At 40.4% G+C, this 15,675-nt stretch overlaps 1 protein-coding gene across 14 annotated transcripts in view; it reads left to right on the top strand.

Annotated features, from left to right (window-relative positions):
• The window catches only part of C3G (C3G guanyl-nucleotide exchange factor), a 29,878-nt gene extending 15,378 nt beyond the window's left edge, over positions 1-14,500 (top strand). For 3 of the 14 annotated variants that reach the window (XM_089474532.1, XM_089474533.1, XM_089474529.1), the window contains exons 2-16: positions 3,093-3,710; positions 3,791-3,981; positions 4,679-5,322; positions 5,892-6,061; positions 6,140-6,382; positions 7,247-7,724; positions 8,434-8,621; positions 8,858-8,882; positions 9,557-9,690; positions 11,309-11,414; positions 11,496-12,563; positions 12,637-13,170; positions 13,247-13,372; positions 13,449-13,580; positions 13,666-14,500. In XM_089474532.1, the coding sequence (XP_089330658.1) occupies positions 3,093-3,710; positions 3,791-3,981; positions 4,679-5,322; positions 5,892-6,061; positions 6,140-6,382; positions 7,247-7,724; positions 8,434-8,621; positions 8,858-8,882; positions 9,557-9,690; positions 11,309-11,414; positions 11,496-12,563; positions 12,637-13,170; positions 13,247-13,372; positions 13,449-13,580; positions 13,666-13,798 (4,790 nt within the window). In that variant the 3' untranslated portion in view covers positions 13,799-14,500. Of the gene's footprint in view, positions 1-215; positions 1,027-3,092; positions 3,711-3,790; positions 3,982-4,678; positions 5,323-5,891; positions 6,383-7,246; positions 7,725-8,433; positions 8,622-8,857; positions 8,883-9,556; positions 9,691-11,308; positions 11,415-11,495; positions 12,564-12,636; positions 13,171-13,246; positions 13,373-13,448; positions 13,581-13,665 lie in introns of those variants that run through there. The other 11 variants (XM_089474526.1, XM_089474522.1, XM_089474523.1 and 8 more) reach the window with 11 other exon arrangements.
• The last annotated feature ends 1,175 nt before the right edge of the window (positions 14,501-15,675 follow it).

The following is a 15,675-nucleotide window of genomic DNA, read 5'->3' as shown; positions in this document are numbered from 1 at the left end:
GTTGTTGTTGTTGTTGCTGTGCGAGCAAGTCTTCATTTGCGTCTACGTCTTTTCTAGCCAAGTTGTGTTGGGAGCGAGTACCATTTGATGCGCTGCTCTGTGTTGTTGTTGTTGTTGCTGCTGCTGCTTAATGGCTGGTTAGCGGACCTGGCGACTGGCTCGGGCTGCTGCTGCTGCCGCTGCTGCCGCTATGGCGTCGGCTGCTGCTGCTGCTGCTGGCGATTGCCGTTTTGCGGATTTTCATAGTTCAGTGCGCTTTCCAGACGACAACGCTGACGACAGCAGCTGCCGCGCGTCTCTCTAAATATACAAAGATATATATATATATACAATTCTCTGATTTATTTAATTGGCAAACAACAGCGGCGACAATTGCTCTTGAAAAGTGCCAAAAAAAAAAGAAGCAAATAAAAAACAAGAAGACGGAAGAGAAAAGATAAAATTGAAACAGTTTTATAGCTCATAAAGTGCTGTGAATGTAACGCTTGACATCATAATATATATAAACACGCACACACATATGCCTAAACACCTGTTATGTGTGCTGGCTGTTGCTGTTGTTGCTGTTGCCGCTGTTGTTGTTGTTGTTATGCAATTGTAAAATGCCGCAATTTGATGAAACTTTTTTGAGCGACTGCGCGCTGGCCGAACGCTGGCGTTTCTATTCGTATACGGTGAAGCAACCGCTGCCAGATGATCAACATGATCAGCATGATCAGCAGCAGCAGCAGCAGCAGCAGCAACAACAACAGCAATCAAGTCAGTGTGCGCGTTGGTCAAAGCGTGATAACAACAACAACAATAGCTGCAGCAGCAGCAAATACAACAACAACAACAAATCGACGCTGCATGACATCAAATTCCACAGGCGGCGCGAATATACAAAATTGCCACGTTTGGCTTTATCAACAGCAGCAACAACACCAACAACACCAGCAACACCAACAACACCAACAACACCAGCAACAACACCTCAATGCACACCATTGACACCATCGTATTTGCTGGTCAAGAATGTGTTGCTCTGTAAGTGAAAGCTACAACATGTATGCATATGTCTGCAAACACACACACACACACACACACACACACACACACATTTACATCTGTGCAGATATGTGTGTGTTCATTGCGGGTTTTCTATTATTTGTTTGTTTTTTTTTTTCTCTCTCTCGTGATTTGGGTCTGGGTGGGCGGCCGTAGTTCGTTTACCGTTTGGCATTTTGGCTCGTTTGCCGTGTGGTTGCCGTCGTTCATCATGCAAATCAAATAGCAGCGGCACATGTTGCATGCCCTATGCCAAATGGAGCATATTAGCTAAATGAGCTCAAGCTGGCGCCTAACAGAAACCTGTTATCGATAGCTACGGCTGTTGCTGCTGCTGGCGTTTGTCGTTATCGATTCATAGCTGCTTGTTGTACTTGTTTCACTCAAACTTCTTCCATTTAAAGTTTGTTATCGATAAACAAATATCGATTAAAGTCGTATATACAAAGTTGTTGTATAACTTGTTTGACCACTCTCACTTGATCATTAAAAATGGTCATCGATAGCAATATATCGATTAATTATCTACATTTTTATCGATAAGTATCCTCCTTTCAGTCTGTCGCTTTGTCTTTCCTTTATCGGCTGATAAGTGCTACCGAAGAATAGTTGGGACATGCAAAGTAATCGTTAGTTATCAATTCCGATTTGTTAGAGTATCGCCTTTTCGATCTCCTGTCCGCTCTAGTCCCGCTCTTTCATTTAGTCTCTTTCTATTTCCTTCAAAAATTCACATTCGATTTCCATCGGCGATTTGAAACAATCATCGAATAAACAAAACAGCAAATCTCCTATGATGCGAACGAATGGTGAATGTGAATCTATATATGTATAGGCTGATATATATGATGTATGTATATAGTATATATCTGAAATTTACGTTGAATGTGTTAAAAAGCGACACGTGAAGGTCTCTGAAACACACAGAGTTCATGACTAAATATATATATTGTTCATATACACGAAATCTATATATATTATATATGGGAGTATACTATATATAGTACTATATATAAATATATAATTCATTATCATCCGCAACGAAAAAACCAAAAGTAGCAACAAATGTACAAAAATTTGCAAATTTATAAATATCTTTATGTATATATATATATATATATATATATATATATATGTATGCATATGTTGAAATATTTATTATAAATATAAATATTTCAATAATTAATCCCTTTAAAAAAAAAACTATAATCATATCATTTTAAGTTACATAAATATTTCTGCTCAAAATAAAAAATAAATAAATAAATCAATATTTATTTATTAATAAAAAACCACGTCTATCACTAATTACATTCATACTCATTATATATGTATATATGCATATTAGTTTCGATTATGATCGATATATGATTAAATTCAAAAATGTATTTTTTAGAGTAGAGATATACGACTTGCTGATGCACTACAGCAAGAGCATTTAAGTTTGTTTGAATTATATATAGATTTTCAGTTTTTATACAATTGAGACTATAGTATATATAGATATATATGATATATAGTAAAGAAAATATAAATATGATATATACATATATAGAGATGTTCTTAGCACCATCTACTTCTAGATAAAATATATTTATTCCATCTGATATCACAGAGGTAATCCCAACTGCCTCGGAATCTAGTTAAGGGTCTGACAAAGTGTAGATGAAGCTTACAATTGAAGTTTACAAATGATATCGCAGATATTCATAGCTGATTACAGGGTATACGCTATGAGAACGTGCTGTGATATAGTGGTACGTGAACCGTATTCTTGCAATTCGATAAGTGCTTAATAGGCGCTGCATAATACAACTGAATCATGACTGAATGCAATGAATCATGAATGCGTGATAGGTCTGTGTGTGTGTGTGTGTGTTGGTTGCCTATTATTGCTCAGAGAACGAAACGAATATCCAGTTGAATAATCCAACAGTCAAATACAGATCATGCAGCTCTCCATAGCAAAACCCAATTGAAATTATATATACAATATATAGAGATCGAAAATAGCTAATTGAAGATAATGTTTTATCTATCTACAGACGGCAGCATCAGTTCTCCATCCACGCCCAGTAATTGCTCGGGGTCGGGCGGCGGCGTCGGCGTCGGCGTCGGTGGCTGCAACAGCAGCAGCAACAACAGCATCAACAGTGGCAGCATCTACACGGCTCACTCTTCCAGCACATCATCAACGCCGCCGCCACAGCCGCCGACAACACCGTTGCAGAGCGGACGAGCCGGTGGCGTGCCACCTGCACCACCGAGCAGTGCATCGTCGTCGTCGTCCTCAGGCGGCGGTGGTGGTGGTGGCGGTGGCGGCAGTGGATCGTCCGGCCATAAGAACAGTTTGAAGGGCACGAAATTGGCGCGACGAGCGCGCTCCTTCAAGGACGATCTAATTGAGAAGATCTCACTGATGCGCACCACTAACAACACGCTCGGCCGGTCGCATTCGCCGCACAGTCCGCGCAATAAGCATGCCACCAAGCCGCCGCCCACCACCGAGGAGGTGCAGCGGTCCACACAGACGCTGGAGACGCACGTCAAAGACATTTCGAATGCGCTCAAACACTTTCGCGATGTCATACTCAGAAAGAAGCTGGAAGTGCTGCCTGGCAATGGCACCGTCATACTGGAGACCATTGCCAGCATGTATTCCGGTGAGTCTCGCCATGAGTAATCCCCCCCCCCCCCAACAGATCATGGCAATAACAAAAGTGTCCTCTCCCTCTGCTTGCAGTCATCCAGTCGTACACACTGAACGAGAACAGTGCCATCATGAGCTCGGCCACCCAGCAGGTGTATCAATCGCTTGGCAAGCTCATCAAGCTCTGCGACGAGGTGATGCTGAGCGAAAAGAGCACCGAATGCGCCTCCCTGAGCAACGAGAATGTCCGTGAGGTCATCGATCTGCTCGAGGATGCTGTGCGCGTAAGTATACTATAACTGCCAGTAAAGCTTAACTGGAAGTTAGGCAAACATAAGCTCAATCTATTTGAGGATAGTCCTTTGTGCAGCCCTCGTCTTATTTTTTGTCAAAGCAAACTTTGCTTAGCCCTGCATTTGATCTGATTTTCCTTTATGACTAACTGACAGCTAGTGTTGCGTACCTAACTGTCAGTTAGTTAATCAGCACGATGTCGCATGTAAAGCAATTAAGCCATTAAGCCATTATTTCTCGTTTTCGCTTTGTCCGCTTTAGTTGGCTTTTAATTGAATCTTGGTCATTTATCATCGGCCTTCGCAAAGGCCGGCTATATAGCTTGTTACTGTGCACTCAATTAACCGCTAGTTACAATGCACACGTTAACTAACACGCTGATTACATTGCTGTAAAGTAGAAATGTTAAGAGATTGAAATACTTTAGAAACTTTTGAAATTCATAGAAACCCATAAACGAAAGTCTAACTGAAAATCTTTTTAGAGTTCAAGTAAAAAAATGCTTTTTATATATTAATTAATAGTTGATAGCTAAATGCAAAACCTTTCCAATGAGATACTAAAAATGAGGTACTAAAAAATCCAGAAGCTTGGCTTGCGGCAAAAGCTCTAATTGAGCTTGAAAACTCAGCCTCAATTCAGTATTTAAATAAATAAAATACTAAAATTTCCATTTCTTGCTTACAGAATTTGGTCACATTGGCGCAGGGCAAACTCAAGGAGCAGGATCAGTGCACGTTTCGCTACAGCGGCGGTGGCCTGGGCGGCATCGGTGCCGCCGCCGACATAATGGGCGCCGTGACCGCCGCCAGCACGGCGGGCGGCAGTGTGCCCGGACTGCATACGCCGGCCGATGCGGCCGCGGCGGCTGCAGTCGCGCAGCGAACGTCGCTGCCGGACATTGCGCTGACGCCCAAGGAGCGCGACATACTGGAGCAGAGCAATGTGAATCCGATGCGCGGCTCTCACAGCACCGAGAGCATACTGCGCGACACGAGCCCGCCGCCAAAGCCGCCGCTGCCCAATCGGTCGAGCAATCCGCCGCCGTTACCACCAAAGCGTCGCAGCCAGCCGCAATCGCAGCTGGCGAGTGTCAATGCGTCCAATAGCAATATGAATACCAATAACAATACCAATACCAATACCAATATCAATACCAATACCAATAACAATGCCAATGCCAATAGCAATAGCAATACCAATGCGAACAGCACCTGTCACTCGTCGCAGGCGAATAGCCCATTGCCCTATGCGCAGTCGCACAACATCAGCCTCAATTCGGATCTGGACTGCAGTTCGAATTTCTCGCTGCTTAACTACGGCGTAGATCGGTTAGTTGAATATTTAAAACTATAGTTACTGGATGTTCCAGCTCGTATTCCTAAGTAACTGGTTCATTATCTTTATTTGATCGGTTCTCTCTCACTATTAGTTCACTTACTAACTCTTTTACTGATTCAATAACACTTAAGTATCCTTTTCCTTCGATGATCCATCCTTTAACTAGTTCATTTACCTGGTTCCCATACTTTATTCAAATATTCATAATACTTGTTCACTTTTCTCTAACTGGTTCAACTGACTCTCTTACCTGACGTCTTTTAACTGTTAATTTTCGTCATAATCCATTTGCTCGCTAATTTATTCAATTGATTTCCTTTATACGCATCACTCAGCTCTCGAACTTTAGCTGAATAGTTATATTTCTTGATCTACGTGATCAATATAATTTTCTCCAACTAGTTCATTTACTGACTCTTTTACATGATTATTTTGTAATTCGTTCAATTGGTTTCTTTCTGGCTCCTTCCCGCGTTCACTTTATCAACCCAATGGTTCACCTTAAGAACTACTGTCTCGCATTAAAAGTTTACTCACTGGTTCGTTTGTTCATTTGCAGCCTTTCAGTGCGTTCCCGTTCACCCGACGAGAACAGCCAATGCTCGTTCGACTCGGCGCTGAATCATTCGCGCGAGGAGGAGGATCAATTGCAGAAGCCGCCATCGAGAACGCTGCACCATCAGCAGCATCAACAGCTGGACGACGATGTCGACAAGCTCATCAGCTACAGTGAGTATCCGCTAGCAACAACCACTAACCGAAGCAGCTCCAACTCAAACCTCAACTCAACTTCCCCAATGCGCTCAGCAGAGAGTCCGAACGCTGCTGCAGTTGCTCCTGCTGGTACTGCCAACGCCTTGTCCCAGGAGGCGGGCATGAGCAGCGTCCAGCTGACGCCGCACTTGTCGGCCGCCAGCTCTGACCCTGTACCGGGCTCTGGTGCTGGTTCAGGCTCCGGTTCCGGTTCTGGTTCCGGCGCCACTGAAGTCAATACGGAACTGCGCAAAGCGGCGGCTGAGTTAACCAGCAATCGTCATTCAAATGAATCGGGTATTTCTTCTATACTTCTACTGCTTAGCAACTTCTATCGCTACGTTCTCGTCTCTATGTATTTTCGAACTAGTTCCTTTTGGCTAAAAGTTATACAAGTTTGAAAAAAATCGTTCTGATCAATATTTATTTTTCGGAAGGTTTTTTTTAAACAAGAATTTCATAGTCAAATGTGAACCAGTTCATTTTATGTATACTTGCTGTATCTTTCTGAATATCTTTTAGATAGAACTGTTTTTTTTTTCGCTTGAATTTTTATTTTTATTACTATTGTTTGTTTGCATTAGTCTAGTCTAAGCGTCTAATTTTACATTGTTGTAAAATATGTATATGTGTGTATAGTATGAGAAGGCTGCAAATCGAACCGTTTTTAAGTGCCAAATGGAACTACTTTGTTTCCATTACAGCTTTTAAATAAAAAAGGACTAAAAATCTATTGAATGAAACACGCGAATAAAGCGTTTGAACTGAACGAAACACTTGGCGCAATCGCAATAGTAAACTGAACGAAACGATGCAACGACAACGAGCGCAACGATTCAACTGAACGAAACTTTTTAAAATAGTTCAAAGGAACGAAATGATTGCAGAACAAGCAGCAAACCGATACAATTGAACGAAACCTTTGTTATACAAGCTTAAATGAGAATTTAAAACAAAAATTGAACTGAACGAACCGATTCAACTGAACGAAACCGTTTGGCTTTGCAGCCTTTTATTTTGTGTTTGTTTAGCTTTAAATATTTGCGAGTTTCATCATTATTATTGTTATTAGTTTGCTAATGTTGTTAACATGTTGTTTATAACTTGCCGTGGCTAAAGTTAACCATACTAATTAAGTTCATATTTTATTCCTGAAACTAGGCTTCGTGTCGATGATGTCATTTCGCACCTCCACGCAGAGCGTCTCGAAGCGCTCCTCGGAGCACAGCGTGCAGTCTTCGACGAAATCATCGAGCAGCAATTCGGAGATTGTGTTCGGCATTAGCGAGCTGACCTCCGCCTCAACGTCGTCGTCCAACACAACAACAACAACAACCACATCGACATCGGCGTCAACGACGAGTCGCAGCAACAGCAGCAACAATGACTTCCATCAGCTGAGCCAAACGCAACGCCACATCACCAGCAACAGCATCACCAGCAACATCAACTGCAACAGCAACAGCAACAGCAGCAGTAGCAATGCGACGGCAACAACAATTAGCAGTGAGCAATTGCAGGCGCTGGGCAGCAACTGCTCCTCGCCGGAATTGGCGCCGGCGTTGCCACCTAAAATGAATTCACGGGCTGCCATGAAGTTGCTCGATGCGGCCATGGATGTGCTCGACGATTGCAATTTGTAAGTTGGCATTGAAAATGATGATGAAATGTTAAGATGCACATATGTATGTAAAACAGGCAGAAGGAGGCGTGACACACCCCATATGCATACATACGTATATTCTTGAACAGCAGCGACAAGCTGAGTCCGTCCGTCTGAATGGCTGTCGGTATGTGCGAACGACTTGATCCCAGAGCCTGTTTATATGTACATACATATGTATATCCTTCTATGCAGGCGCAGATTGAGTTTATTTCAAAAAAGTTCGATAACTATTCCCGTTTTAGGGGCATCGATTAAAAGTCGTTTCGAAAATAAGTCTTAGTTCTTTGTATAGCACTTAATATAGCCCATAAATGGCCATAAGGCAACCCAAGCATAGTCGCTGCGTCAACTGCGCAGTTTGCATGTGCTTTTGCGTATGTATGTGTGTGTGCGTGTAGTTTGTTATGTATGCATACATGAAGAAGCATGAAATGATTTGAAATATCAGCTCTTCCTTAGGTAAGGGAAGGGAAAGGAAAGGAAGGGAAGGAAAGGGAAGGGAATCTCGTAGTCGAGCAGTCTCGACTAGAGCAAACTTTTCGCACTTGGCAATGCTTTCGTTAAGTTGCGAACGAGACAGCGCTGCCAGCATGAAATATTCGAATACCTACAAATCTAACGGAAGTTTGTGGTTTCTTGCATATTTTTTATACACATTCGTTCTCTCTTTCTAACATTGCAGCGAAATGGCAGAGCTGCGTCAGTTGTCGCCGCACCATCATGCGTCGTCGACGCATCCGCAGTGGCATTCCAAGCATCACAGCCTGATGGAGCCGCCGCCGCGCAGCGCCCATCTGCCCATCAGCTGCAGCAGCGCCTTCGGCAGGCAATCGGAGGAGCCGCCGCCGTTGCCCGAGAAGAAGAAGTACAGTAAGTGCAATTGCCAAATGCGCACACATATTTATATTTTCTTTTTTTCTTTGTCTTCTCTTTGGTTTTTTTTTCTTTTTGTATTTTTTTTTTCTTTTCGATTCCTTTGTCTCTCTAATTTGGTGTAAACTGCATTGGTGTGTGTACATGTACATATCCATACATATCTGCCTATGTATGTGTGTAACAATTTGCATGTTTCTGTATGAATTGTGTTTGCCGAACTTGAACGCTAGGTGTCGCCACAAGCAATGCCCAGCGGTGAGTTTTTGAAACTTTTTGTTTTGTTTTCTGTTAAGCTTAAGATTATGTTATGGGTGTGTGTGTGTGTGTGTGTTTGATATGTAAAGCTCATTAGCCGCAAAACGCACACACACACACACAATTAGCTCATTTGAAGTCATTTTAGATGACTTTCTTTTTGACATTTTGTTTGGAGTTTGTTTTGTTTCGCATTTACAACAACAACAACAACAAAAACAACAAGAACATGCAATACATTAAACCAAATTATTGTTTGGCTCTTTAAATCAAATGCCACAACAAAAACAAAAGCACCATCAATTGAGAAAACAAAAACAGAAAAACAAAAACAAAAAACAAAAACTTGCAAGCACGTGTCCCGCCCCCCAAAAACCCCTTAAACCCATCCCATACCCCAGATGAAGACAGCAACAACAACAAGCAGCAGCAACAACAACAACAGCAACAACAATCAGTCAACTATAACAACAACCATCATCCAACAGCCAACAGCCAACAACAACAACAATCAGTCAGCAATACAAATTCATCTATATATACATGCATATATATATATACATATATAACATTTTCAGATTCAGATATATATTCTATATATCGATGTATATATATAGCTATGTTTTTGTAGTGGGCAGTTAAGAATTTGTAGCAACACACACTTTTATTTATAGCACTCGTAACAATATCGCCACTGAGCAATACCAAATTAAAAAAAAACCTTGCCAAATTGTTGTACGCAAAACTCTAACCCATCTAAATTATCGTTCCAATCAACATCTAGTGTTTCAGAGTGTCGCCTTCTCGGGTAAGTCCAGTTGCTAGCTGACTCAGTTCGCCATGTTTTTGGTTTTTGACTTCGTTTCTGTTTTTATCGTTCCTTGTTATTTCTATCCTATTTTTTCTTTTTTTTTTTCGAAATCTAAAGTTGCAATCTTCCTCGGCTGTTTGTCAAGTAAATGTTTGCAGGAATATTTTCGATTTAAATATTTGAAGAAATAAACAACAATTCCATTAGTTTCCAGAAACGCTGACAATGAAACACTTGCCAGGATATTTTGGAATTGGGCTTATCTTGAATGAAACGCTGGTAACAAAACATTTTGCAAGCTGTACTATTTTCAAACTGTTTCATTGCCAAACGTTCCATTTCATAATGATCAACTCAGATAGCTATTCGGTCTTAATTTCTTGAGAAATGTTAAAAATTGTTTGGAAAATGGCTAAATGTTCAATTCCCATAATGTTCCATGTCATTATGAAAAAAAAAAAAAATAAATAAAATTGTTATAGCTGCTTGAAATCTAGTGAATTGTTTCAAAGCTTTAGAAAATGGCTAAAATGTTTCATTTTGTAATGATAAATTCAGACTTTGTTAATATAAAAATCTAGCGAGCTAAATGTTTCATTTCAAAGCGTTTCATTTAACATTTCGCTTGGAGTCCAAATGCATAGAGCTTACTAGAAGCATTCTGCTTGCTTTGCAGCCTATTGCGCCCCAACACGATTTGCTGTTGCATCGGAACTAGTTCCGGCTCGGTGCTGGTTCCGGTTGAGCTTTGTTCTTTTTCGCTATACGTTTTGGTTATATATGAGCCGCACCCCTCTCGTCTTCAATTTCTTTCAGTTGTGTTATTGCTTATGTTGTTTGTTGTTCAGCGCTTACCTGTTGCATATGTCAAAGCGAATGAATACTGTACAGGCAAAACCTGTGATGGAGTAAAGCGAAGTCAACTTGTTGCAGCTGAAAAGATAAAAAACTGCAAAATGGAAGTTGGCCTTATAAATTTAGGAATTATTATAAAATTGTTGGAAATTGCTAAAACGTGTTTCTTTACCACACGTTCCATATTACAGTGATGATTAATCTGGAGAATTATTATTTTATTTATTTTCAAATTTTCAATTGGGGTAAACGCTCCAAAAATAAATTCTAATATTAAAAAAAAAAAAAATAATTTTTGAGAATTATTAAGAAGTTATTTGGCCAGGATTATATATGTTTCAATTCCAAGCATTCCATTTTATAATTGTAAACTCTGCTACTATAGATATATATATTACATATATGCAATATATATACGTAATATATCCTAAGCAACTTCCAGTTGCTCAACGTATATATGTACGTACATTTCTATATATATGTATATTTATATCAATCCATATAGTCTAACGCTTCTGCGTTCTATCAGTAACTGGTGTTTATGGCACATGGAGCCAAGTGGAGCGCAGATCCCCCACATTCATTGATTGGAACTGTTGTCAGCTTGATCGCTTCGTTCGTTGCGCTTGTTTTGCGTTTGCGTTTCCCTTTTCTCATTTTGTTTCAATGGTTGTGACAGGTGCATTAACATTCTGTTTTTTGTTTGTTTTTTTTTTTCTATTCTCTTCTCTTCCGCCCCCACCACTTGAAACGCACACAGTTTTGGCTTACATGGAAATCTGTGCGCCGACTACCGTAGGGCCGAATCGGCATACGGTGCACGCGTACAACACCAGCCGCAACATGTCGCATAGCCAGACCATCAAGTAAGTCATGTTAGATGTGGTATAGATCCATGCCAATTGCTCTAACTGCTTTTCTCCTTCTTCTTCTCGTTCTTGCTTTAGCATAATGTCGGTTAGCAAGGATCTGTCGCCGAATCTGGATACACCGCCTGCGCTGCCCCCGAAGAACTACAAACAGCGCAAGTCGTCAACGACGATGGCGACGCTATCGGGAGCGACGCCGCCAGCGATCATAACCACACCCCCAGCCAGTCCAAAGCCCATGGCGATGGGCGATACGGCGTTACGGAACAGCCGCATGACCACCGTCTCCGAGGAGCTGCACGATGCGTCCAATCCGAAGGATGAGCCAACGGGCAGCACCACGGCCACAGCGATGGCAACGGCTGTGGTGGATAGCAATGAGAACGTGGGCGGCTCCACCTTCTATTGCCACTCGCACCAATTGCCCAGCGAAACGTTGGCCGGCGCAGCAGAGCAACTGGCCACGCCCATTAGTACGCCCAAATTGTTGGATACGAACGAGGCGCTGGTGCCGGATCCATTGGCCAGAGAGGATGAGCTTGCCGAGCTGGACGGGGAGGAGGAGGTCGATGAGATGGAAGAGGAGGAGGAAGACGACGAGGAGGAGGAGGAGGAAGAGGGAGAGGTCGATAATCAATTGCCAAATATGCTCGAAGAGATCGACATAACGCCATACCTAATACTCAAAAAGAAGGAGGAGGATGGGCCCGAGGTGAAGGGCGGCTACATTGATGCACTGATCGTGCACGCCAGTCGCGTCCAGAAGGCCGATAATGGTAGGCATCATCAACAGCATCGACGCCATAGCTCGACCACTCATAATAACAATAATAATAATAATAATACTAATGCTAATACTAATACTAACACTAATAAGAGCAATACAAATGCGCCTCATAGTTCGAACACCGTCCCAAAATCTCGTAAGCGTCCTCAGCCTAATCAAAATTCATCTGTTGTCCATTTCGTTCATGCAGAATTCAGCGAGGCCTTCATTACCACCTTTCGCACCTTCATCCAGCCGATCGATGTGATCGAGAAGCTGACCCATCGATACACATACTTCTTCTGCCAGGTGCACGATCAGAAGCAGAAGGCCGCCAAGGAGACCTTCTCGCTCCTGGTGCGCGTCGTCAACGATCTAACGTAAGTGATGAAATTGAAATTGAAATGGAAATTGAAATCCTAATTGAACATTTTAATATAATTTCCCAAATAGTTCAACGGATCTAACCAGCCAGCTGCTCAGTTTGCTGGTGGAGTTTGTCTATCAGCTGGTCTGCTCCGGCCAGCTGTATTTGGCCAAGCTGCTGCGTAACAAGTTCGTGGAGAAGGTGACGCTATATAAGGATCAGCGTAGCTATGCCTATATACCCGATCAATTGGGCAGCGGCAGCGGCAGCGGCAGCAATAGCAACAATCAGCCCAGTCTGCTCGACTTGAAGTCATTGGAGATAGCCGAACAGATGACGCTGCTGGACGCGGAGCTCTTTCAGAAAATCGAAATACCCGAAGTATTATTATTTGCCAAAGATCAGTGCGAGGAGAAATCACCTAATCTCAATAAGTTCACCGAGCACTTTAACAAAATGTCCTATTGGGCACGTTCCAAAATCTTGCGCCTGCAGGACGCCAAAGAGCGGGAGAAGCATGTGAATAAGTTTATTAAGATCATGAAACACTTGCGCAAAATGAACAATTACAATTCGTATCTGGCGCTGCTATCGGCGCTCGACTCGGGCCCCATACGCAGGTAAGTTCAGCTAAATGGCCTGTGGATTAATATAAATTCAAATAAATATCAAATTATATATTTCATTTCGTATCAGATTGGAGTGGCAGAAGGGCATTGCGGAGGAGGTGCGCTCCTTTTGTGCGCTCATCGATTCGAGTTCCAGTTTTCGTGCGTATCGTCAAGCGCTGGCCGAAACCAATCCACCCTGTATACCCTATATGTAAGCTAGCTCAACCAGCTATAGCTCAATATATATAATGTGTATATCATTAACAATATCTGTGTATCACTTGCAGCGGTCTGGTTCTACAGGATCTGACCTTTGTGCATGTGGGCAATCAGGACTATGTGTCCAAGGGCGTGATTAACTTCTCCAAACGCTGGCAGCAATACAATATTATTGTGAATATGAAGCGCTTCAAGAAATGGTAAATACTTCAAATAGACAAAAAAAAAAAAAAAAAATTATAATAATAATAATATCTTTTATATGTCTGTATCTATTTCTTGTAGCACATATCCGTTTCGACGCAATGAGCGCATCATTGGCTTCTTTGATAACTTTAAAGATTTTATGGGCGAGGAGGAGATGTGGCAGATATCGGAGCGCATCAAGCCACGCGGTCGACGCCAAGTCAACTATTAGTCTATAAACCATACAGAAATGAACATGCATATGCAGCAGGAAAAGCTTAACAACACCAACTACATTTATAGTGCAATGTTTATATACACACCAATGCGAACACACAGCCACACCCACACACACATACATACATTAACTTATCTAAACTGGGTCTGAGTACTATATTGTTCGCTACTCTGCTATATGTATATATTATATATACATATATATAGCTATAGATACAGTTGCACATAAAATGTACCTTCAAACAAACTATATACATATATATATACATATATTTATATAGTTGGTTGGAATACGATATGTGTGTAGTTAAAGCAGAAAATACCGAAAATTTATATAAAAATAACTTATACAAACAGAATATATATATATATATAGTATATACATATATGTATATACATGCATGGATATTGTGTGCAGCATACACGTGTGTGTATCCTTTAACAACTAGCTAAACGATTAACTTAGTTACCGTTACAATATTCGACAGCAATAGAAGCCCTAACCGTTTCTCCAAGCAAAATATTCTAAAACAAACAAAACAAAAACTATTAACAACGAATTTTTTAAAACTTTTATTTATACTTTCGAAAAGAAATACAATGTTAACAACAATGTAGACGTGTATGTAGAGCCAAAAAAAAAAAAAGCAAACTAAGAAAACTAACAGAATTTTACGTTTTTTTTTTTTTTTTTTTACAATATATAAACAAACAACAAACAAGAAAGAAAGAAAACCCAACGTAAACAATCAACACTAGAAATACCAAAATCGAACAGAGACAAAGCTAAGAAAAACCAATTCTCATGCTTCATCCAAAATGACCTATCAATATGTTTATATATAGGATTGTGCATACAGCTACTGGGTTTGACTTGTCGTCTGAAATCGTCTCATGTAGTCCTCAAGGAGCCTCTAGCTTAACTCCAGCTGCAACGTCAACTAGACCACCTCCAGTTTCCAACTTTGTTAGCTGTTTGCACAATTTTGAAAATAAAAACTATTTAAAATTGGAAATTATAAATTATAAATTATGGATTCATTTGGCATTCACATACACACACATACATATATCTATATATATACACTCAATTAAACGAAACAACTTGAAAAGTTAAAACAAATACAAATTGCTTTTTATGCATATAGCCAACTAAATATTTATATATATACAGCAATTATATATACATATATATTATATATATATAGAAATTCCGTTGCATGAAAACAAACAAAATGAAATCTATTAAAGCTCTATACAAACAAAAAGTGTACATTAGTTAAGCTAAGCGAGAAAACTTTATTAAACAAAACAAACATTTATTTATATGTGTGCATATATAGGCATATGTATTCATACCCACACACACACACATACATATTTATATATACTTCTAAAATATACAAGCTGTTTTGTTTTTGTTCATTTTGCATTCTATGTATATTCCAACTGTGCTATATATATATACACACACATACATACACTTACTCTCACACACACACACTCACGCACATAGAAACAAGACTGTCTTTAGGTATATATGTAGTACTATTTCATGTATCTAAAACAAAAGCTACATATACATATGTATATGCATATTCGTATGTAACGCTTATAGAAATTTGTTGTAAACGAAAAAACTTTTAGCCAAGTTGCATGCACACCCCAACCCATACACACCGACACCTACACACATATACGTACATATACTATTATATACTATATACCATATACTATATGCGCTATATACTTTAGCTATGTACACATGAAAATGAAACGTGAACCTAAAAACCTAATCAAAATTTAATGCTACCAACCTATGTACACATATATATATATATATATATATATATATATATATATATATATATA

This window comes from Drosophila arizonae, chromosome X (genome assembly GCF_054131065.1).
Source record: "Drosophila arizonae isolate 15081-1271.41 chromosome X, UAZ_ARI_1.0, whole genome shotgun sequence".
NCBI lineage: Eukaryota > Metazoa > Arthropoda > Insecta > Diptera > Drosophilidae > Drosophila > Drosophila arizonae.
The sequence above is the reverse complement of the archived record's forward strand: the minus strand, read 5'-3'. Positions and strand labels throughout refer to the sequence as shown.